General features: G+C 40.8%; 3 protein-coding genes across 10 annotated transcripts in view; 2 read left to right on the top strand and 1 right to left on the bottom strand.

The window, feature by feature from the left end:
• LOC117559050 (DNA (cytosine-5)-methyltransferase 3A-like) overlaps positions 1-17,238 on the top strand; it is a 117,506-nt gene extending 100,268 nt beyond the window's left edge. The window contains exon 30 of the transcript XR_004570915.1: positions 13,733-17,238. The gene's annotated coding sequence lies outside the window, so the exon portion shown is untranslated. The remainder of the gene's footprint in view (positions 1-13,732) is intronic.
• The window catches only part of LOC117559017 (DNA (cytosine-5)-methyltransferase 3A-like), a 58,767-nt gene extending 38,662 nt beyond the window's left edge, over positions 1-20,105 (top strand). For 6 of the 8 annotated variants that reach the window (XM_034235675.1, XM_034235648.1, XM_034235631.1 and 3 more), the window contains 13 exons: positions 3,834-3,953; positions 4,081-4,125; positions 4,214-4,293; positions 5,878-5,990; positions 6,290-6,473; positions 7,328-7,412; positions 7,533-7,678; positions 8,030-8,120; positions 8,889-9,037; positions 9,828-9,913; positions 10,005-10,074; positions 10,975-11,093; positions 13,593-17,238. In XM_034235675.1, the coding sequence (XP_034091566.1) occupies positions 3,834-3,953; positions 4,081-4,125; positions 4,214-4,293; positions 5,878-5,990; positions 6,290-6,473; positions 7,328-7,412; positions 7,533-7,678; positions 8,030-8,120; positions 8,889-9,037; positions 9,828-9,913; positions 10,005-10,074; positions 10,975-11,093; positions 13,593-13,734 (1,430 nt within the window). In that variant the 3' untranslated portion in view covers positions 13,735-17,238. Of the gene's footprint in view, positions 1-3,833; positions 3,954-4,080; positions 4,126-4,213; positions 4,294-5,877; positions 5,991-6,289; positions 6,474-7,327; positions 7,413-7,532; positions 7,679-8,029; positions 8,121-8,888; positions 9,038-9,827; positions 9,914-10,004; positions 10,075-10,974; positions 11,094-13,592; positions 17,239-19,023 lie in introns of those variants that run through there. The other 2 variants (XM_034235621.1, XM_034235666.1) reach the window with 2 other exon arrangements.
• Positions 20,106-21,665: 1,560 nt separating this feature from the next.
• Positions 21,666-24,415, bottom strand: part of LOC117558983 — a 30,938-nt gene continuing 28,188 nt past the window's right edge. Inside the window, exons 9-10 of the mRNA XM_034235558.1 lie at positions 23,770-24,025; positions 21,666-22,136 (exon numbers count right to left, since the gene is read on the bottom strand). Of these exons, the coding sequence (XP_034091449.1) occupies positions 21,993-22,136; positions 23,770-24,025 (400 nt within the window). The 3' untranslated portion in view covers positions 21,666-21,992. The remainder of the gene's footprint in view (positions 22,137-23,769; positions 24,026-24,415) is intronic.

Genomic DNA, 24,415 nt, shown 5'->3' with positions numbered 1-24,415 from the left:
GTTTGATAAATGCACGTTCTGTTCAGCCGGATAATCTCCACATGTCTACCCTACTTTTATAATGTTCGAATCATAAATCTAATGTCCAGAAGCAAAATGCTAACGTGATGCTACAAAGGAACTACAGCCGAGTCTAGCAGCACGACTTCAACGTCACGCCAACTTAAGATCCATATTCAAACATACAGATTCTAATTGGTTCAAGTTGAAGCGTTTGTTGGAACACTTTGCAGTAGGCAGGGACTTGCTTTCAAGTAGAACAGGGCAAACTAACTTAGAGGAGTGTTTACGTGTTCGGCGTAATGACGTACAACGACCTCCACGACTTCTGTAGTCCTATTCAGCCACTTGGTAACAACCATCGTTTCTCAGACACGTCAACTCTTCAGAAATCACCAGTGGGGTCACTGCTGATGATTTAATGTACTAGAACAAAACGTGATCTGTCTCTTCAATGTGTCTCAACCACAGACCTTAGTTCAGATAGTTTCCTAAACCCTATGGAGAGATCCCATTGGCTCTGAGACAAGGGAACAGGAAGTGGTGAAACGCTAACTCACCTCCGGGTTTTAGGACTCGTCACTGCACCACTCTATTAGGAGTTTAAAAGTCCCTTTTTGATGTCTTTTATACCGCTCCTTTGTGTGTTAATCAAATACATGCATTCAGTTGAATATTCACACACTGACCCATAAATGGCAGGAATAAGGCAGCACTACGTGTTGCACAGAGGAGAGAGGGAAGTGTGCTCACAACACAAGTCAAATGAAAGGGAAGTGCAGAGCAGGAAGTACAGTGGGGCAAAAAAGTATTTAGTCAGCCACCAATTGTGCAAGTTCTCCCTCTTAAAAAGATGAGAGAGGCCTGTAATTGTCATCCTAGGTACACTTCAACTATGAGAGACAAAATGAGAAGGAAAAAAAATCCAGAAAATCCCATTGTCTGATTTTTAAAGAATTGATTTGCAAATTATTGTGGAAAATAAGTATTTGGTCAATAACAAAAGTTCATCTCAATACTTTGTTATATACTCTTTGTTGGCAATGACAGAGGTCAAACGTTTTCTGTAAGTCTTCACAAGGTTTTCACACACTGTTGCTGGTATTTTGGCCCATTCCTCCATGCAGATCTCCTCTAGAGCAGTGATGTTTTGGGGCTGTCGCTGGGCAACACGGACTTTCAACTCCCTCCAAAGATTTTCTATGGGGTTGAGATCTGGAGACTGGCTAGGCCACTCCAGGACCTTGAAATGCTTCTTACGAAGCCACTCCTTCGTTGCCCGGGCGGTGTGTTTGGGATCATTGTCATGCTGAAAGACCCAGCCACGTTTCATCTTCAATGCCCTTGCTGATGGAAGGAGGTTGTCACTCAAAATCTCACGATACATGGCCCCATTCATTCTTTCCTTTACACGGATCAGTCGTCCTGGTCCCTTTGCAGAAAAACAGCCCCAAAGCATGATGTTTCCACCCCCATGTTTCACAGTAGGTGTTCTTTGGATGCAACTCAGCATTCTTTCTCCTCCAAACACGTCTAGTTGAGTTTTTACCAAAAATTATATTTTGGTTTCATCTGACCATATGACATTCTCCCAATCCTCTTCTGGATCATCTAAATGCTCTCTAGCAAACTTCAGACGGGCCTGGACATGTACTGGCTTAAGCAGGGGGACACGTCTGGCACTGCAGGATTTGAGTCCCTGGCGGCGTAGTGTGTTACTGATGGTAGCCTTTGTTACTTTGGTCCCAGCTCTCTGCAGGTCATTGACTCGGTCCCCCCCGTGTGGTTCTGGGATTTTTGCTCACCGTTCTTGTGATCATTTTGACCCCACGGGGTGAGATCTTGCGTGGAGCCCCAGATCGAGGGAGATTATCAGTGGTCTTGTATGTCTTACATTTTCTAATAATTGCTCCCACAGTTGATTTCTTCACACCAAGCTGCTTACCTATTGCAGATGCAGTCTTCCCAGCCTGGTGCAGGTCTACAATTTTGTTTCTGGTGTCCTTTGACAGCTCTTTGGTCTTGGCCATAGTGGAGTTTGGAGTGTGACTGTTTGAGGTTGTGGACAGGTGTCTTTTATACTGATAACGAGTTCAAACAGGTGCCATTAATACAGTTAACAAGTGGAAGACAGAGCAGGCTCTTAAAGAAGAAGTTACAGGTCTGTGAGAGCCATAAATCTTGTTTGTTTGTAGGTGACCAAATACTTATTTTACCGAGGAATTTACCAATTAATTCATTACAAATCCTACAATGTGATTTCCTGGATTCTTTCCCCCCATTCTGTCTCTCATAGTTGAAGTGTACCTAGGATGAAAATTACAGGCCTCTCATCTTTTTAAGTGGGAGAATTTGCACAATTGGTGGCTGACTAAATACTTTTTTGCCCCACTGTATTAAAGGTCTCATACAAAATGAATTCTATACATCAATATGTGTCCCCGGTGTGTAAGAAGACCGTCTCTCGTTCCCTCCGTACCCACATCTCTAAAAACGGAGCTGATCCAGTAAATAGACTTTTTGCACTACTTTTTATTTTGCATTTTCTATTTTTCTATTTTATTACATATGTTGCATCGTTGGAGGAGCTCAGGTCAGAATAATTTCATTTCCATTTCTACACTATAGCTTTGTGCATATGACAATAAAACCTTTGAATCTTGAATTTGCGTCCGATATGACGTAATATCTGAAATGTGGACCCACGGCCCTTTCAGAAACTTTGCTATCAGAAACAATGCTCGACTGTTTTGGACGTAATATGGTCTGTGTTTACATTAGCATCGCTAACACTCAGAGCTAACCTGTACTGGAGAGCATGTGTGTGAAGAAGCAGGAAATAAAGAAAGGAAATCACCTTGAGGTAAACCTGAGAGAGAATCCCTGATGTGGTTTGGAACATGATGGCGTTTAATCACGGCAGAATTTAACTGAGTATCTGCCGGTAGAATTCTCCTGTGAGCTTTCGTCTCTTTTTTTATTGAATTTTTAGAGCGAAGGACCCAAAATCAGCACTTCAGTAAAATGTCTGATCTGTTTGGTATTTTGAGCAAAACACACCATAGACATGTTTTTAATATATTTGTATATATCTGAGACCCATAATATATGCCTACAAATAGTATAATGATCCGTAATGTTTTGTCTTTGCCAGTGGCGGCGCCAGAGTATTTGTATTGGGTAATCTATGGTAGGGCTAACCCATACAGTGGTGGGGCTCAAGTCAGTATTTGCAATGTAATTACATACACGCTCGACGCTCCCCTTGACAGTGAAACGCCACGCGTGAGGTTTAGATTATTTCCCTAATTTTTAATACACATTCTGTTACTCTCTTGAGAAGAACAAGAAATACATCTATTACTACACGAGATATTTAAAACAATGAATGCCATTTTTGTTACTTTGTTCTGAAAGCTGAACCATTAATTACTTTACATTGTGGATAAGGGTGGATAGCCCCCATTGTTCTGTGTGTCAAAATGAAAGACAGCCCACACACACCTATCAATTATCAAACCGTGGGGTCTTATTTCATTACGTGTTGATTTCTATTCTATTTCTTTTCAAAACCGTTTCTGTATTTCCAGACAAGTGGCTACTGAAATCAATCTTACTAACTGCTGTCTGTGCAATTTACTCCGCGAGTTGGCGGACTTTATTTTGCTTACCTTGACATCATTGTTCATGGTGGGGCTAAGCCATTTCTTGGTATGGCTGTAGCCTACCCCGGCCATACCCTGGCGCCGCCACTGGTCTTTGCTCTGTTAGTCGTTACATATCCAGATTTTTCTTAATTTTCTCCTTATTTCGTCTCTTCCTGCTTCTTCAAGATGCCGCCGGCGCACTTCAGGAAACTTCTGACTCGGCCCTGTCTGACTACCAGCCTCCACCAAAAAGGAAATATGTTTTTAAAAACAAGGCAATCACACCCGCCATCATCTATAACCGAGGTACAAAATATACCACATTTAGTCCAAAAAACACGTCTTCAAGAGTAAATGTTTCTCACTAGATTTAGTCACAGAGTATAATCTTTTTTATTCCTTATGTGTGATTTGTTTTTCTACTTTTCTACAGAATTGATAAGAGAAAAGGTCAAAGAGGAGGGGAGAACAATTGAAGGTAAGTTGTGTGTGAGTGTGTGTGGAAGACGTGTGATTTTATATCAACGAACAATCCTTCATTTTAACTTAATGGTTTGTTATTTCAGATTTCTGCTTGTCTTGTGGATCCACTGAGCTTCAGGTGCAGCACCCGTTGTTCGAAGGTGGTCTTTGTCTCAGATGCAAGGTAATTTAATGACAAATAAGTCTCTTTTTTACGTGTTATTTGGTGTGCTTCCCTCCATCCCATACCACTTGTTTTTAACATTTATTAGAACAAGTTCCATGACAGTGAGTCTCACACAACGTGGTACAGATACAATATCATACTGTTATATATATACCAGGGTTTCCGTTAGCCGGTAAAATGCCTGCTAACGGAAACTCTGCTACACAATTATTATTATTGAAACATGACCGGTAAGTTTTTAAGTAATTAGGGGTGCACCGAATGGGAAATTATTGGCCGAAACCGATACCGAAAATAGGAAACAGTTGGCCGAATGCCGAAAGGCCGAAAATGATTAATAGAAATATATATATATATATATATATATATATATATATAATGTATACATTTGTTACCAATGTTGTTCTGATTATGGAAATAGACATGATTATGGCAAAACTTAACTTAAATAATAATCACTATTATGGGTCCATAAAACATTTATTCAGCACTTTTGAATGCATACAGTACATTTATATATGTCATGTATTATTGCTAAAAAACATTATATCGCAGTCTTAGTGTCGCCAACTCGTTTCTAATATGCAAAGACAACAAATGCGTCTATGATGTATTTTCGATCAGACGAGATCTCTCTCCCCCGTCTGTGTGCGAGGGGGCGGGGCAGTTTACACACACGCAGCTGCTACATGCAGCGGAGCACACTGCGGAGATGGCGGAGAGAACGCGCTCCGAGGTGTGGTTAAACTTTACCCGTCTCGATGTGGAGAATACTTGTTACCATAAGTGCAATAAGAGTTTAGCATGTAAGCACGAGCAATTTCTCTAAACATTTAGCAAAAGTGCACCGTATGCAGACGGAGGAATGTACCGGGTTCGACCGTCTTTCTAGCAGCTCTGTAGCCCCATCCACGAGTAAAGTTTCCACGTCAGGTGTTATGTATGCTAGCAGCAACACACGGAGTTAACTACATGATACAAACATGGGTTAATGATTAGAGGAAACTGAGTTATTTAGTTTGTTAAAGTTTCAGCTATTCTGTTTACAGTCTGTCATCAGATTATTTAATACGATTTGTTAAAGGCTCAGGGCAATCTCGATGACAAAGGTCAATGTCCCCCCCCCCCTGTGAGCCAGCCGCGAGCATGGTCGCCGCGTCTTTATTACGTCATCACAACAACACGTTAGGTTACCAACGTAAGCCTGTTCTGACATTCGGTGATATTTTTTCGGTGCTAAAACCCTTTCGGCCGAAAGCCGAAAGGGCCTTTTTAACCATTTTCGGCCGATAATTTTCGGTGGCCGAATATTCGGTGCATCCCTAATATATAATATTATCAAAAAGTACAATATATAATAGTAATTATCCCCTTATCGGAGAACACCCAGCTAGTAACCTAGCAACCAAGCTTCAGCTAGCGAGAGCACGCTCGTGAACCGTTATGCCGGTGTTATGAATGCCCGCTGAGAGATGCATGCACCTCGCGGGAGCGCGCACGGCGTACATCTTGTATTTTCCAATTCCCAATGTCTGCCCTCCATCTGAAACTCAGCTGCTCCTAACACGTCTCTTTCTGCAGGAGAACTTCACAGAGACGCTGTTCCGTTACGATGAAGACGGATACCAGTCGTACTGCACCGTGTGCTGCGCCGGACAGGAAGTCATTCTGTGTGGAAACACCAGCTGCTGCAGGTAAACGTCACCGGTCATTCGATTGATTTGACCTAAAGTGCATTTTCTTTTACGCTCTGAACTCTGCTCCACAGCTTCTCTTGGACTTAAAATCACCCTTTACATGTATATATTCAGTTTCATATTTAATAATCCATCCCTCACATACTTATGCATATATAATAACTTGCTTTATTGTTAATTTGTAAATTCAACTACTTTCTTGTTTATTTCTTGTCTTTAATTTTGTATTCTACAATGCCATGTTTTTTATGCTGCTGCAACACTAACATTACTTCTTATCTTATTATGTCCTCCAGGTGTTTCTGTAAGGGCTGTCTGGAGATCCTGGTGGGTCCGGGGACCTTCGACACTCTGAAGGATATGGATCCGTGGATCTGCTACATGTGTAAACCCTCTCTGTGTGCCGGGAACCTCAAACTGAGGCCGGACTGGAGCGTCAAGGTCCAGGACTTCTTCGCCAACAACAGCGCCATGGCCTTCGTACGTGTTACAAATATCTCCCTGGTCCCCGGCTTGAGCTTCAGTCTCAGGATCCTTGTGTTTCTGATCCTCTCAAGGATGGAAGTAGTCAAAACAAAAAAAGAGAATTTGTTGGTATTTTCCTCAAAGATCTGTCGTTTCCCCAAAATCTGACTTTTTCCTCAAAAATATGATATTTTCTCAAAAATCTCAAATGTAAGTTTTTCTAAAAATTCTGATTTTTTTTCTCTAAAAATTCTGACTTTTTCTCAAATATCTAAAAAATATGATATTTTTTTCTCAAAATTCAAAAAAATCTGACTTTTTCTCCAAAAATATGGCTTTTTCTCAAAATTCTCACTTTCTGAATACTTAACATTTTTAATAATCCCTGCTCCCCGGCTTGAGCTTCAACCTCAGGATCCATGTATCTGTGATCCTCTCCAGAATGGAAGGAGTCATCACATACAGAGACTAGTTCCTGAACAGTGTCCTTCACATGCTGATATCCAAGAGAGGGAGTCACACAGTCACAAGATGGAGGAATATAAAGCAGTATTCAATGTTTACTTCAGATTAGCTCCACGTCAGAAATGAGCATGCTTGATGTCTCTCTCCATAGAGGCTGAATCATCATGTTAATCACATAGCTATCATATGCCTCAAACAGTCCTGATGCTCTTCTAGGTAATCACACATCCTGTCATGAACACAGCTACAGTTAATACAACCTAATGTGAAATAGAGTGTTCTTAACACTTGTATCCCCTCATTAAATAATGAAACAAACCTCTGGCAGGTACACAACAACTGTCTCTAGCTCAAAAATGCTGAAACTTGAAACTGAAACTTGTGTATTTTCTATTTAATCCCAGGAGCCTCACAGAGTTTACCCCTCCATCTCCGCTGATCAGCGCCGACCAATCAGAGTGCTCTCGCTTTTTGACGGCATCGCAACAGGTTGGTTATCTTTTTTTGTCTCTACTTACTATTGAAGAGGAACCGGGAGCTCCAGTGTGAATACAAATGAGACTTTTATTTGAGTTGCAGTGCATATAATGTGTGTGTTCTTCCCCACAGGCTACCTGGTGCTCAAAGACCTGGGCTTTAAGCTCGATCGCTACATCGCCTCAGAGATCTGCGAGGACTCCATCGCTGTGGGGCTGATAAAGCACGAGGGAAAGATCGAATACGTCAACGATGTTCGAACCATCACCAGGAAACACGTGCGTTCACACTGACCTTATCTAGAGTTGTTTTTATTGCTTGTTCTTAACAAAAAAGTTTTCTAATAGATGTTTTTTTTATTCTGGGGGAAAATAGGTTTTGTCTTTTTAAATATGGAGATTTACTGCTTTATATTTTAATAAAAGTGACTATCTTTGGACATTGAAACACATACTTGGACTTTCAGAAACTGAATGTGACATTTTTCAATATGTTCTTACGGTTTACAGATAAAGGTAATGTTTAGAAAGTAAACAGGGCTTCTCCTCTGAATGCTGATAGCTTAAGAAACAAGTGGGAATCAAAACAACACAGAAACATGAAGATGTGTGTGTGTGTGTGTGTTGCAGCTGGCGGAGTGGGGTCCGTTTGACCTTCTGATCGGAGGCAGTCCATGCAACGACCTCTCCATGGTCAACCCTCTGAGAAAAGGATTATTCGGTATGTTATTCCAGACATTTTGGTGTCAGTGCGTGTGGAACAGGAAACAAGTGGTTGCTGATGAATTAATGGAGATTTTTTTTTTATACATCTGGCCTTTTAGGGTAATAAAATAAATAATTAGAGCCGGGTAAGATTATCATTCCCAGATAAACATTAAAGAAAATAGACAAACTCCTGAGATTGAAGTGGTAGATGTAAGACAATAAACAACGTACAACATTTTACAATAAAAGTATTTGATTATTCTCCAAGATTATGAATTCCCTAATGAATGAAAACAAGGTAATTCTTAGGAGAAAATGTTAATTGGTTTGTTGTTTTCTTCTCAATAGTTTCAATTCAAGGAAACATTTATTAAAATCTGCAGAGTTCTGGGCCTAAACCAGGAGTATTTCCCCTTTGCCAAATATATATTATTGTACATTTTTACTGTTCTCTCAGAGAATTTCTTAGTTTTGTCTTTGTTTTATTTATTTTCTGAAATAATTTTTAATCTGAATATAACCCCTCCTCTTCACACGTTATCTCTCCCTGGCGTGATAAACTATTCGGGGGAAGATACTATCTCGATATCGAGGAAGATCTCTCTCTCCTATATCTGTCTGTATCTCTATACCTTCCATATTCCTCTTTGTCTCTCTCTCTCTCCTCTTCCTCTCCCTCTTCTCTCTCTCTCTCTCTCTCTCTCTCCCTCCCTCTCTGTCTCTCTCTCTCTCTCTCCCCCTCCCCCTCTCTCTCTCTCTCCCTCCTCTCTCTGTGGTGCAGAGGGAACTGGACGTCTGTTCTTTGAGTTTTACCGCCTGCTGACGCTCATGAAGCCGAAGGAGGGCGACGACCGCCCGTTCTTCTGGCTGTTTGAGAACGTGGTGTTCATGAGTGGCCACGATAAATCAGACATCTGCAGATTCCTGGAGGTGATTATATTATTTATTAGTGTTAAGATAATCTCACTGGTCACTGGCTTGAGCTTCAACCTCAGGATCCATGTGTCTGTGATCCTCTCCAGAATGGAAGTAGTCATCACATACAGAGCATCAACTAGTTCCTGAACAGTGTCCTTCACATGCTGATATCCAAGAGAGGGAGTTACACAGTCACAAGATGGAGGAATAGAAAGCAGTATTCAATGTTTACTTCAGATTAGCTCCACGTCAGAAATGAGCATGCTTGATGTCTCTCTCCATAGAGGCTGAATCATCATGTTAATCACATAGCTATCATATGCCTCAAACAGTGCTGATGCTCTTCTAGGTAATCACACATCCTGTCATGTTCACAGCTACAGTTGGGATACCTTTGTTATCACGTTACTCTCATGTTGGAAGAGGACATTCAGTAGTTTCACAACATTTATTTACGGGTGTGCGGCAACTAAACTCCCAATAGTTGCTTATAGGCTTAACTCTGCTCTTAGCTTTGACCAATAAGAGTCCGTACTCAAGTTGTTGTTCTTGATATTTATTAAAGAAAATAAAACAAACGATGACTACAACTGGACCAAAGGGTCAACAGAATACAATATCGTATGGATTAAATTACCTTCGTCACATCCATGTGATACGTGCCAGAAGTGACCAATTACGACTATAGGATGTAAACAAATAATGATAATAAAATAAAATATTTTTGGCTCCTACATGTTGTAAGAATCCTCTCAATTGAATGGCAAAGCTTTATCTCTTATTATTATCTTCATTTCTTCAGTGTAATCCGATCCTCATCGATGCAGTGAAGGTCAGTCCTGCTCACCGAGCGCGATACTTTTGGGGAAACCTCCCCGGCATGAACAGGTAAATAATTCAAATCAATATTCCCTTTCTTCAGTATATGCTCCTTAAAAACAGTTCTTTAGTTTAAATGCCTGTGTGGTTTTCTCTTTAGACCTCTGGCTACGGCTATGGATGATAAAGTCGGCCTGCAGGACTGCTTGGAACGCGGACGCATGGCAATGGTAGGAGCTTAACGTTTCCTGTGTGAGAAAGATGACATGATAAAGTGCTCAATAGATACATTTGGTAACATTTTTGCATTTAAAATGTCTTAAAGGGGCCATATTCTAGGACTCTTTAAAGTCTCTACTTTAAAGAGTCCTTTCCTGCTGATGTTCAGGTGTATATCAGTATGTAGTGTCTCTACTTTAAAGAGTCCTCTCCTGTTGATGTTCAGGTGTATATCAGTATGTAGTGTCTCTACTTTAAAGAGTCCTCTCCTGCTGATGTTCAGGTGTATATCAGTATGTAGTGTCTCTACTTTAAAGAGTCCTCTCCTGTTGATGTTCAGGTGTATATCAGTATGTAGTGTCTCTACTTTAAAGAGTCCTCTCCTGCTGATGTTCAGGTGTATATCAGTATGTAGTGTCTCTACTTTAAAGAGTCCTCTCCTGCTGATGTTCAGGTGTTTATCAGTATGTAGTGTCTCTACTTTAAAGAGTCCTCTCCTGCTGATGTTCAGGTGTATATCAGTATGTAGTGTCTCTACTTTAAAGAGTCCTTTCCTGCTGATGTTCAGGTGTATATCAGTATGTAGTGTCTCTACTTTAAAGAGTCCTCTCTTGCTGATGTTCAGGTGTATATCAGTATGTAGTGTCTCTACTTTAAAGAGTCCTCTCCTGCTGATGTTCAGGTGTATATCAGTATGTAGTGTCTCTACTTTAAAGAGTCCTCTCCTGCTGATGTTCAGGTGTATATCAGTATGTAGTGTCTCTACTTTAAAGTGTCCTCTCCTCAGAGGAGAGCAGGAGACCCGTATTTGTAGAATGTAATATTGTGCATTTAAATGTCCTTCCATGGCATTCAAGTCGTCTCAGTTTAACTCGGTGCTTCCTGGTTCTGATTGTCGTTTCTTCCTGCAGTTTGAAAAGGTCCGCACCATCACAACAAAGTCCAACTCGATCCGGCAGGGGAAGATGGGCCCGCTGCCGGTCACCATGAACGGAAAAGAGGATTACCTGTGGTGCACGGAGATGGAACAGTAAGATATTCTGAATATGTTTTTATCCTGGGTCTAGTCCTTATATCCAGAGGGGGGGAAGTAGTGGAGTACAAATACTTTGTTGCCGTACTTAAGTACATGTTTCTGGTATCAGTACTTTACTCCACTTCTTATTTTTATGACCACTTTTTACTTTGACTTCTTACATTTTGAACCCAAATACCTGAACTTTCTACTTCTTACATGTTGAACCCAAATACCTGTACTTTCTATTTCTTACATGTTGAACACAAATACCTGTACTTTCTACTTCTTACATGTTGAACCCAAATACCTGTACTTTCTACTTCTTACATGTTGAACTGAAGTACCTGTACTTTCTACTTCTTACATGTTGAACACAAATACCTGTACTTTCTACTTCTTACATGTTGAACACAAATACCTGTACTTTCTACTTCTTACATGTTGAACACAAATACCTGTACTTTCTACTTCTTACATGTTGAACACAAATACCTGTACTTTCTACTTCTCACATGTTGAACACAAATACCTGTACTTTCTACTTCTTACATGTTGAACACAAATACCTGTACTTTCTACTTCTTACATGTTGAACTCAAATACCTGTACTTTCTACTTCTTACATGTTGAACACAAATACCTGTACTTTCTACTTCTCACATGTTGAACACAAATACCTGTACTTTCTACTTCTTACATGTTGATCACAAATACCTGTACTTTCTACTTCTCACATTTTCCAAACAGGCTGGTTCCTTTAGTTTGAATCTGTGTTTGAAACACAAAAATACATTTGGTACAGCCCTAATTTCTACGACTCCCTGTTTAATTCTCATTGCCGATCACGTTCTTGACCAATCCAACTTTACGCCACGACTTCCTGACCTGGGGAAGTGGTAAAAAGCTAAGACTCATTCCTGCACCACTCACACACTTTTTTCCTGAACGCAAAGCAATAAGTAACGACAGTATATTATCTTCTACTGTTAACTATTTAACTACTAAATAATCTTGACCAATCCGACTTTACGCCACGACTTCCTGACCAAGTGGTAAAAAGCTGACTCATTTAGGACTCATTCCTGCACCACAGGTTCAAATATCCTAATTGTGGGAATTGAAAAGAAAAGTGGGTTTAAAGATCAAAGACGGGTTCGGGTAACAGTAAAACAGGAACATGTGTTGTCTGGAGATGCAACATGAGGTAGGGCTGTCAAACGATTAACATTTTTAATCAGATTAATCACAGCTTAAAACTTAATTAATCATGATTAATCACCATTCGAACTATGTCCAAAATATGCCATTTCTTTATGTATATTTTTGTGGGAATGGAAAGATAAATGAAAGAAGGCGGATATATCCATTTAACATACAGTATCTATGTTTATTATAACATTGTGTGCAATTTACTCCGCGCGAGTTGGCAGACTTTATTTTGCTTACTTTAACATCATTTTTCATGGTGGGGCTAAGCCATTTCTTGGTATGGGTGTAGCCTACCCCAGCCATACCCTGGCGCTGCCACTGGTGGCACGTATGGGGCGATTAACACAATTAATTCAAAAAATGCATTACCGCCGTTAACGCGATAATTTTGACAGCACTAATAAAAAGGTTAGAAAAGTGTCAGAAGAACTATAATTCCCCGGGAAGACTACGGGTCAGCGTTTCCGCCAGGCGTCTTGCCGTCATTTGACGCCCTCATTCAGCTCGGAACGCCCTGAACTCGAGCCGAGGGCGTCGAATAATAATTATTAATAAAGAATAATAATTCGAGAGAAGATCGAGAGTTTTTATTGCTTGAAATGACGAAAAGGAAAAAGTGCAAGGACGTCCCTCTGTTGGAGGGGCAAAGGAGTCTGGTGGGATTCTGTTCGCCGCCAGCAAAGCTCGTTCCTGTGACGGAAAGTGTACTGCCGGCGAGCCTCGGCGGGGGGGTGCTAGTGGAGCCGTGAACGTCGGATCCTCGCAGCGGCGAAACTGAGGCTCCGTGGTAAACTGTGGTAACATGAAGAGCCGTTTAGGAGCCGAAAGATTCCCATCACCAACACGTAAAGAGACAGTATCTATAAGGGACGGCTCAATTCAAAATTCAAGTCGCGTGACACGACGTGACGTCACGCCCTCTCAGCCCTGGTCTGGCGGAAACACTGCTTGGGGTCGAGGAGTGTGAGAACTTGGTTTGGGATGTTGTCAAACATCTGGAACAAACTCCCAGAAACTTGCAGGTCCGCTTCTACTCTTACTACTTTTAGATCCAGGCTGAAGACTTTTCTTTTTGTCGCTGCTTTTAATTGAACTATTCACGTCTCACACTGCTCTGTAACTTTTATTCATGTACCTGTTATTCATGTTTTATTATCTTTGCTTTTTAATGTTTCTAATGTGCTCTTAATGTCTTTCATTGTTTTAAAGCACTTTGAATTGCCTTGTGTTGAAAAGTGCTGTATAAATAAACTGGCCTTGCCTCTTACTCAGCCTGTATTTCGATCTTCTTTCCTCCTCCAGGATCTTCGGCTTCCCCAAACACTACACCGATGTGAACAACATGGGTCGAGCTCAGAGGCAGCGAGTGCTCGGGAGATCCTGGAGCGTCCCGGTGATCCGACACCTGTTCGCCCCGCTGAAGGACTACTTTGAATGTGAATAACAACTGTGAACAACAACTGTGAACAACAACTGTGAACAGCTGATCCTGCCTTACTAACACCACGGTATTCAATCTGTCCTGATTCACTGTTCGACTTTTAGACGTGTTTTTCTCATCGTTTTTATCCGCTCTCACCAGCAGGCACCGACACTTCCTCCTCTCGGTGCGTTGATCAAACTATAATCTACTCCTGAAGGACGAGGCGAGATTAACGGGGGGTTAACTATTTTTCTTTTGGGCTAATCTCAGGTTATCTGTTGTCACAAAGATGGTTAAAAAACATTTTCCTGACCGATCAACTCAGGTGTAAAAAGTATTAATTCCTACAGGAAACACAAGCAGTCAAGACATTTGTTTGCCTACCATTATAATAAACAATCAGGATTAAATGAGTCAGAGCTTTACTTCTATCCATTATTGTTGGTTCATCATTTGAAAAAAGCCTTAGTAATACTTATTAATAGCCTTCATTTCCATATTTGGACATCATTTCAGGGTCTATGCAGGAGTCCTGAAGTCAAATGTAAGACCTTTTTTAAGACCCTTTCCACACATTTTAAGACCTCATCGTCACTTTGAGTTCTAACCGGTTACCTTGGCGACACACTTTACCTCACATTGACTATATACAGCATTGATTGTCCTTCCTCCTTATCTTCCAACCATTTGGACGCAGACTTGCATTTCCCCATAACGATGCTGTTTAACAACCGGTGTAAACGGACCTTTGCGCGCTATCAAGCAGTGAGCGTGCGATGTCCTGTTCAGATGACGTCAGATCCAACGGGATGCCATCAATAAACTACACAGAATCACACTACACACCTACGCAATGATTACATTCAGGCAGACTGTAGAATACAACCTCTTTGGACAATTCATATACTTATTGAAAACAAGCTACAAAATGTAAAAATGCCGTTTAATACTTTTTAGAACTTTTTAATAGCCTTCGTTTTCAACTTGTAATGCTTTTTAAGACCCCGCGGACTTTATGGCCTTTGCCATATCCATATTTGGACATTATCCATAATATTTCTACAAGGGCTGGACCAAATATTCTAAGGTTTCACCAAATTAGGAACAAAATATAAATCAGATTATGTACGTTTCTGCAGCCCTGTTATCATAGTAGGAACTTTAATTCTTCATTCATAGCTGGATATGTGGATTATAAATTAACATTTAAATGTGCTTAATGTGTCTGTGCAGATACAGATAAGACACTAATATCATTTCAATCAGGACAGACGGTTCTGATGAAAGAATACATATTTGTTGCCAGGAATACACAAATGAATGTAATGGAGTTTTGGCGATTAGGCCCCTCATTCAGGAGGGGAGAACCGATCTGATGAAACCCCCCGGGGTCTAGACCCTGGTGGTGGTGTATGGATAGTTGGGTTCGGTCTGAAGGGGAGGGGCTTAACTTGACCCTGGATTCAGAGGGACAGGACGTGAAAAGGGGGAGAGGAGAGTTGCATCGAGTCACCTGAAATGACAGCTGTCAGAGGGGAGAGCAGAGTTAAAAAGGGTTAGCGGAGCGCTGTGATAGGCTTGTGAGAATAGAGCGAAGTGATTGGTTAAGCTCGATCACTTATTGAGAGGAGAGACAGTAGTAACATAGAAATAGGAAATTAATGAGTAAAGACGGACTTCCTTGTTGAACTTGCGCTGAGGTTCATTTGTTGACATTTATAAAAAAAAACATTTTCGTTAAATAACATTTTTTTAAAAGCTCGTAATGTTAAAGTAGGAACTTGTGTAACCATTCATAGCTGGATATTTGGATTATAAATTAACATTTAAATGCTGCCGATCACGTTATATACATATAATATATATTTAGTGATTATCTGTTATTCAGCATCATTTTTAATCCCGTTGATCTCGCTCTGTGCTTCAGGCTCTACCTCAACATCCATCAGTCAGTATTTCTGTATTTTTACCGTAATATTTTACCAGGTTTCGATCCAAACATGTTCATTGTCAGCTGATTTTTGTATACGTTTTATGCAAATGACATTCATCTCTCTGTGGTTCTTTACAGAATCACTCACTGGTTGGTGCTAAACTCTTATTATCCTCCATTATTCTATTACAATGTCTGCTTTTAATACCAAAAATATGTTCTGTCTAATCATGGAGAACAAACCAAGGCGTGTTAAAGAGCTTTTTTATAAAAGTGACTATTAAAGACCAGCTCGGTTCCACCTCAGGAACAAACCATTTCTACTGGAAGATACCAACTAATACAGTCATGTGTCTCTTTTTGTTTTTTTGAAGCCATTTGGCACGATTGATTTTGTTTTAGATAAAGAGGGTGAAACGTTAAAGAAAAAAGGAAATAAAAATAATGAATAAAATGCTAAAATCTCATAAAAAAATATTATATTAGTTTAATTTTTAGAAGTAGAGAAACACCAGCAGCTACTGTAATAAAAGATAATTGAAATAACAATCAACGCATTTAACTTGACCTCTTACGTTCAGTTTTCAGTCATTTTTAGCGTTAAATTAACCAACAATGTGTAAAACTACAAAAGATATGGCTCCAATATATCTATGCTCATTGGACATTTGTTATTAAAGTAGAATCCCAAAATACTTTTTGCAGCTCTGATACAAACAAAGGAGGAGCTTCTTAAGGGCCGTGGTGATTGTTCGAAGCCTTATTCGTACTGAGAATTACAATTGAATGTTGATTTAAATGCTAAAAAAGACTAATTGGATCCCCTGAATGCCTTACATTCAAAATGTAGGATTTTGATATGATGACAGTCCTTTATAGAAGCTTGGAATGTGAAATCCAAAGCCTTAATCTTCGTTTAATCCCATAGTAACGTTTATTTAGCAAACAAACCCACTGATATGGTCTTTAAATCTCAGTGAGAAATACAACATGTGTGTTTTAACTAACTAAAAGTCTTATTTTAGCCTTATAATGAACTCTTAAATCATCAACAGTGCTGCTAATCTGTGCCTGATTTAGGGTTTTAATGTCACTTGTGTTTTTGTCGTTAAACATGAAGATATTTGAGCTGCCTTCAGTGTGAATCTGGGATTTCCCCTGTAGTGTTTTCAACATTTTAACTGGAGTCAAATCATATTTCTGAGTCTCTTTTTACCTCATTCTTTTGGGTGTTTTAATTCCTGATGGCGCTAAGCTAACGGCGCTAAGCTAACGGCGCTAAGCTAGCGGCGCTAAGCTAAAGGTGCTAAGCTAACGGTGCTAAGCTAACGGTGCTAAGCTAACGGCGCTAACCTTGCATGTACAGTTTGTTTTTTAATGGGCCGCAGCTCAAAATGGATTTCTTGTAGTCTGTTGTTGTTTTTCTGTGTGTTGATGTTTGTTTTTTATGAAATGACAGTGATATCAGTAAATATTAGTGTGATGTAAACAAATTGATGATTAAAAAGTGCAAGAGGGATTTGCATGGGATCTGTTTCCTTTTCAGGACTTTATTGTTTTTACTGTTTTCTGTAATTAAACTCATACATGCAGGATGGAGTTCCTCCAGATGTCTTTTCTTATTTCTCTTTATCATATTGTTCATGGAGTTAATTTATGTAACAAGTGCAATGTCATGATTCCACCACAAGAGGGCGCCGTTGTGCTGCAGTATATCATTGTGTCATCTTCCGGTAGATCGTGTGGATCCGGGGTGTTTCTCAATGTCGAGGAAGGCTGCTCCAGAGCCACTATTTCAAGCATACTAAGTCATCGAGTGCCGCCGAAGGACTGTTCCAATGTCCAGCATACTTGGAATTCTACCGAGCCCGGCGTACTTCGTAGCGAGAAATGTCGAGGCTGCACATGTGTAGACTCCGCGGTCTTAAAATCCCCACAATGCTTTGCGCACGGACCAATTTCAAAATCTTTGACGGAAATTGCGCTCTATTTAAGGCGGGGCCTCACATATGACGCACACCTACACACCTGTTAGCCTGTTCCACCATTCTTCGTTTTTTCCGAGGCTAGGAAGGATTCTTGCCTCGCTTCTGAAGCAAGTGACTCGGAAGACATGTGCCAATCAAGCGTTGTCGACATTGATAAACACCCCGAGTCACACCAAGCCCCCAGGAAGTGCGACGGACTCTGATGAAAATATTCGTAGTGTCCAAACGGCGGTACTACAATTTCCGTATCAGTCCGTGACGTCACCCGGCCCAGAAAGACTTTTCCCCATTGACTAACATTGGAGAGACGTCCAATACTAAGGTATATAAGATACTTTTAAATAAACTACCCAGTATGAACTATTTTATAGCCATTATTATAATCATTCGGTCCTTAAAGTTGTAAAATGCACTAAAAGCCGAATCTAGATTTATTTTCTGTCTCCATTCATTCTACTGAGCCGAGAGTGGGAGCTCCGGGGGCGGGGCTTAAGGGACGCATGCTCTGTGAGCGCACATTACGGGTTCTTCTGCCCTGACAACTAGGCATGATGGGTAATTTGTGACGTTTCGCTCTGTCAAAAGTGCCTTCATGCACCAATGAGCAGCTCTCATAGGAAAGAACGAGGCCCCGCCTCCGACGCTGTATCCAGTTCTTATTATACATCCATGGGTCACACCTGCATGTGTTTAAGATGGAGGCATGATTGAAGGAGAACGCATTTGTTTGAAGGGTCATTTGGTCTCTGAATAGTCATCTTGTGTTATTTTCTGTGCCTTTGTCAGTTTATTTGCTTTATTTTCTCTTCAATGTAGAAATATTATATAAGGTTGCTTGAGACAGAAACACTCGTGTAAAATACAAATGGAAAGTAGAAGCTCAATTATTATTCAGTAAATAATTATTCTGAGGTGACACCTGATCTCTATTTACAATATTTACATGTCATTGAGTCGGACAAGTTCACGCTTCATAACAAAAATACTGATTTCAAAGTCACTCGTAAACTGTTTACGTCTCCCAGGGTTTGAGCCTCCTCTCCATCTGAGAGGCAGTGGGACTCTTGTTCGTTGGTTTTATTTCCAGTTTGGCGGCTCCGGGCACTTCCTGTCCCGCCTGAACGAATTGCATCACCTCGACAAAAGAGAGCTGCTTCTCCTCCGTCTCTCCAGATGCTCCTGTGGATCTTTCTCTTGGTTCGGCAGATGTTTCTGTAGATGTTCCTGTGGATGTGTCTCTACGTTCTCTAGATGTTCCTGTAGGTTCTCCAGATGTTCCTGTAGTAGATGTCCCTGTAGGTTCTCCAGATGTTCCTGTAGTAGATGTCCCTGTAGGTTCTCTAGATGTTTCTCCTGATGTTCCTCCTCTCTGCTCCTCCCTGTTCTCAGAGTCCTGGTGTTTCCTCCACTCTCTGTATCTCGTCCGGTCGATGGGCTCCACACAACTGCAGACAAGCATCACATTTAGTCAGTTACTGCACTCTGTGTGTGTGTGTGTGTGTGTGTGTGTGTGTGTGTGTGTGTGTGTGGGGGGGGGGGGGGGTCTTTTTTCTCTATAGTTATGTCCTTAAATGTTGCATTACCTCGCCTCTTATTTGTTATATTTTTATATATTGTTAAGCACCAAACACCAAGGTAGATTCCTTACAAGTGAAGACATCTGAATGTATAAAGTAACTGAAGCTGTCAGAAACATGCAGTAGAGTAATTAAGACAGTAATATGTGTACTTATTGGCAGTACTTTAGTAAATGCAGGTATTTCCTCTCAGGTGCAGAAGAGCTTCTCCTCTGCAGTTTTCATTGTTATTGTAGTTTTCTTCTCCATAGTTAAGTTCTTAAATGTTGCATTACTTTGCCTCTTATATTTTATATTTGTATATGTTATGCTCCAAACACCAACGTAGATGAATGATTTAAATACATTTTTAGCCAATAGATTCCTTGCAAGTAGAAAGTATTTTTCTGCATAATTAGTACTAAATAAATGAATAGTACTTGCAGGTGTTTCCTCCCAGGTGTTTCCTACCTGTTGTAGAAGAAGAGTTTCAGCTGCAGCAGTTTCTCCTCTCTGCAGGTTTTATTTAAATCCTTCAGCCCCTCCTGAAACCTCTGATCAGACTCAAAGTCAAACGAGTGAAACCTCCGGAAAACCGGCTCCATTTAATCTGTGAATAACTTCAATGTATGTGATAATACTTCATCAGAATCCGGTGTCTGTGTGCAGCTGCCTGGCTCTGTTGTTATCCCGCTCGTGTTAAAGCAGGAAAATCAGCGGAGATAAAAGATTTTTGCAGCGCCCCCTGTAGGCCGGGAGTGTAATTACACCCTGTATTTTAATAATAATTAAAAAAAAATATATTTCTTAATCGTGGAATACATTTAAAAACACACAAATATGTTCTTTTTTAGTTTCAGGACTCATAATGAAGTTTGCATGTTAAAAAACTGAATTAAAACCGTTTGTCACCCATTGTTGCACATCCATTTTTCTTATTCTTTAAATACAAGTAGTATTTCTCAGAGGTTGTGCAATTTAAGTTATTCTTTAATAGTATAATTATTGGTTTTCAGTTTACAAATTGCACTAAATTAACCAGGGAAACCAGTTATATAAAAGAAAGCAAACATTTCCCCCTTTCTGCTCTCCTTTTTACCCATTTTTAATTAAAAACATCTATTGTATATAATTGAGTATACATAAATAATAACAATATAAATAATGTTTTTTTCAGATCAATGTGCAAGATCATAATGCTAAAAATCTAAACTAATTATATTGACTATGTTGGAATTAAATGTAGGCATTTTCTTCTAATGCCACGACTTTATAATCCACTCCTTTAATCAGAAATACTTTTACATTTCATTTCATTTAGAGGACGCTTGTATCCAAATCAACTTACTATAAAGTACTATACATACTAACGTTTTGATATGTTCGCCCCTCCCCCTATTTAATTAAAGAAGTAACAAAGAACATTGAAATAACTGTGTGCGTGCGTGTGTTCCTCTGTGTGTGTGTGTTTCTCTGCCTGTCTGTGTGTGTGTGTTTCATCTGTGTGTGTTTCTCTGTTTGTGTGTGTGTTTCTCTGTGTGTGTGTGTGTTTCTTTGTGTCTGTGTGTGTGTGTTTCTTTGTATCTGTGTGTGTGTGTTTCTTTGTGTGTGTGTGTGTTTGTTTCTGTGTGTGTGTGTGTGTGTGTGTTTCTTTGTGTCTGTGTGTGTGTGTTTCTTTGTATCTGTGTGTGTGTGTTTCTTTGTGTGTGTGTTTCTTTGTGTCTGTGTGCGTGTGTTTCTTTGTGTGTGTGCGTGGCAGAAACTTGACACTGTGTTATTGTGTGACAGACAGCTGCTGCCAGGCGCCACCAAAATATATTTCAACACTCAAAGAAAAATCTTTACCATCTCACGTTTAAAATCACAAAGTCAGGAAACTACTTCAGGTTTATTTATATGTGTTTTGAGAGAAAGTGGAGAGGCTCCTGATCTCAGAGAGGATCTGACAGGAGAGGAAATCTCATCTCATTATCGACTCAGCCCTCACTCTTCTTTTTTGAGCATTTGACGTAACAGCTGATCTCTGCACAGTAAACAAGGCTCTGCAGATTAGCTTAAGAGACAAAGGGCCCACAGCCACACTGTGGCTAGTCATTTTGAGTCACTTTGCCCTCGTGTTGAACGTTTTGGTAAAAAAATGTGTCTTTTTCTAGATGTTTTTTTTGAGTGTTGGGTTTGTGTGTTTTTATGGTAATTGTATGACCCTTAATAGTCCTATTTTGTCTCTTTCTGGTAATTTTTCGTCTCTTTTTGGTATTTTATATCGCTTTGTAGTAATTTAACGTCATTTGTGATGAGTTTGTCTATTTTGTTGTTGTTTTGCTGTCATTTAAATCATTTTGAATGCATTTGGAGTCTCTTTTAGGTTCGTATGTGTCTTTTTTAGTGACATTTTGAAGGTCAAGGCCAGAGGGTCCCGACATTTCTTTATCCATCCACGATGAAGATGAATAACATCACAGTTCATCCTGTTAATCAGATGTTAAATGTTTATTCAATAAATACATGAGGTTACTCCCTATGAAATACTACAAGGATAATATAAAGTACATTTGCAGTTTACAATATAAGTGCAAAAGCAGTTTTAGAAAAAGTGAAAACACTGTTATGCATTGCCATTGAAGATTTGTTCATTTGTAAAGAGATAAATGTATAAATTGCACCAAAACATAAATACTGAGATAAAATTCCTAAAACATCCCACACAGTTCCACCATCCTGAGAAAAACAGGTTGACTTTTGGATATTATATTTAAATTTCCTTCCCGCTCTCAGTTTCCCAGAAGTTTCCGTGTTTCTCATTCAGTCAGCGGCGACGCTCGATGGCGGGGAGAATCTCTGTCTCTGCAGTTTGTTCTGACTCAACGTTTGTTTCTGAGACGAGCGGGACGGACGAGCGAAGCAGAAAGTCAACGAGCCGCCGGAGCTGCAGTCGTAGTTTCCCTCCTGGTCAGAAAGAAATATATTAAACAGATGTTTTCATAAAGTGTTGCTGTTCACAAACATTGTCCCCAATGCTAAGCTAAAGGTGGCTAATGTTGGGCTATAAAGCAACTACAGCACGTCACCACCGCTAAGCTAAAGGCGGCTAATGTTGGGCTCTAAAGGAACTACAGCACGGTCACATGACTTCACGTGGCCACCGCTAAGCTAAAGGTGGCTAATGTTGGGCTATAAAGCAACTACAGCACGTCACATGACTTCACGTCACCACCGCTAAGCTAAAGGCGGCTAATGTTGCGCTATAAAGGAACTACAGCACGGTCACATGACTTCACATCACCACCGCTAAGCTAAATGCGGCTAATGTTGGGATATAAAGGAACGACAGCACGGTCACATTACTTCACGTCGCCACCGCTAAGCTAAAGGCGGCTAATGTTGGGATATAAAGGAACTACAGCACGGTCACATGACTTCACGTCGCCACCGCTAAGCTAAAGGCAGCTAATGTTGGGATATAAAGGAACTACAGCACGGTCACATTACTTCACGTCGCCACCGCTAAGCTAAAGGCGGCTAATGTTGCGCTATAAAGGAACTACAGCACGGTCACATGGCTTCACGTCGCCACCGCTAAGCTAAAGGCGGCTAATGTTGGGCTATAAAGGAACTACAGCACGGTCACATGACTTCATGTCGCCACCGCTAAGCTAAAGGCGGCTAATGTTGCGCTATAAAGGAACTACAGCACGGTCAAATGACTTCACGTCGCCACCGCTAAGCTAAAGGTGGCTAATGTTGGGCTATAAAGCAACTACAGCACGTCACATGACTTCACGTCACCACCGCTAAGCTAAAGGCGGCTAATGTTGCGCTATAAAGGAACTACAGCACGGTCACATGACTTCACGTCGCCACCGCTAAGCTAAAGGTGGCTAATGTTGGGCTATAAAGGAACTACAGCACGGTCACATGACTTCACGTCGCCACCGCTAAGCTAAAGGTGGCTAATGTTGGGCTATAAAGGAACTACAGCACGGTCACATGACTTCACGTCACCACCGCTAAGCTAAAGGTGGCTAATGTTGGGTTATAAAGGAACTACAGCCCGGTCACATGACTTCACGTCTCCACCGCTAAGCTAAAGGTGGCTAATGTTGGACTATAAAGGAACTACAGCCCGGTCACATGACTTCACGTCACCACCGCTAAGCTAAAGGTGGCTAATGTTGGGCTATAAAGGAACTACAGCACGGTCACATCACTTCACGTCACCACCGCTAAGCTAAAGGTGGCTAATGTTGGGCTATAAAGGAACTACTGCCCGGTCACATGACTTCACGTCACCACCGCTAAGCTAAAGGTGGCTAATGTTGGGTTATAAAGGAACTGCAGCACGGTCACATGACTTCACGTCACCACCGCTAAGCTAAAGGTGGCTAATGTGGGGCTATAGAGGAACTACAGCACGGTCACATGACTTCACGTCACCACCACTAAGCTAAAGGTGGCTAATGTTGGGTTATAAAGGAACTACAGCACGGTCACATGACTTCACGTCACCAACGCTAAGCTAAAGGTTGCTAACGTTGGGCTATAAAGGAACTACAGCACGGAAAATGACTGTTTTGCTCACCTCTGAAGTTCCGGTGCTCGGACTCTGTCGGACGCCGTGGTTCATCCCGCCACTTTTCTCTTCTCGCTGCTTCATGAACCTCTGGTTGACGATCCGGGTCACGCTGTCGTTCCTGTGCAGCGAAGCGGCGGCTGGAGGCCTCGTTGGGATCCTCTCCAGGTTTTTCAACCCGGTCTTCGTCTTCTGCGCTAACCCTGGCACCGGTTTCTCCACCCGGCCGCTCACCCTGCGCAGGAACTCCGTCACCATGCCGTACCTGCAGAGGTGGGAAGTAGTGGAGTACAAATATTTAGTTACTGTACTTAAGTACATTTTTCTGGTATCAGTACTTTACTCCACTACTTCCTGCATTTTCCAAACAGGCTGGTTCCTTTAGTCTGAATGTGTGTTTGATGCGTGATCATTATTCTTTAGAGTCATTGCGTGCCTATTGATTTGAACACGATCCGTGTATCCATCATTTCCTGGTCTTCTCTAAAGAAGAGGGACCAATGAAAACGTTGTCATGTTGCCGTTGTTCAGCATGGAAACATTCATTAGCTAACAATGACATTATTGTTCTATTAATATAAAGGGAGGTCAGGTACTCTTTAAAACAGCTGCTAGTCATGGGTACTTTTTACTGAAGTACATTTCAAAGCCTCTG

This window comes from Gymnodraco acuticeps, unplaced genomic scaffold (assembly GCF_902827175.1).
Source record: "Gymnodraco acuticeps unplaced genomic scaffold, fGymAcu1.1, whole genome shotgun sequence".
Classification (NCBI taxonomy): Eukaryota; Metazoa; Chordata; class Actinopteri; order Perciformes; family Bathydraconidae; genus Gymnodraco; species Gymnodraco acuticeps.
Note: the sequence above shows the minus strand (reverse complement) of the source record. Positions and strands in the feature narration are given on the sequence as shown.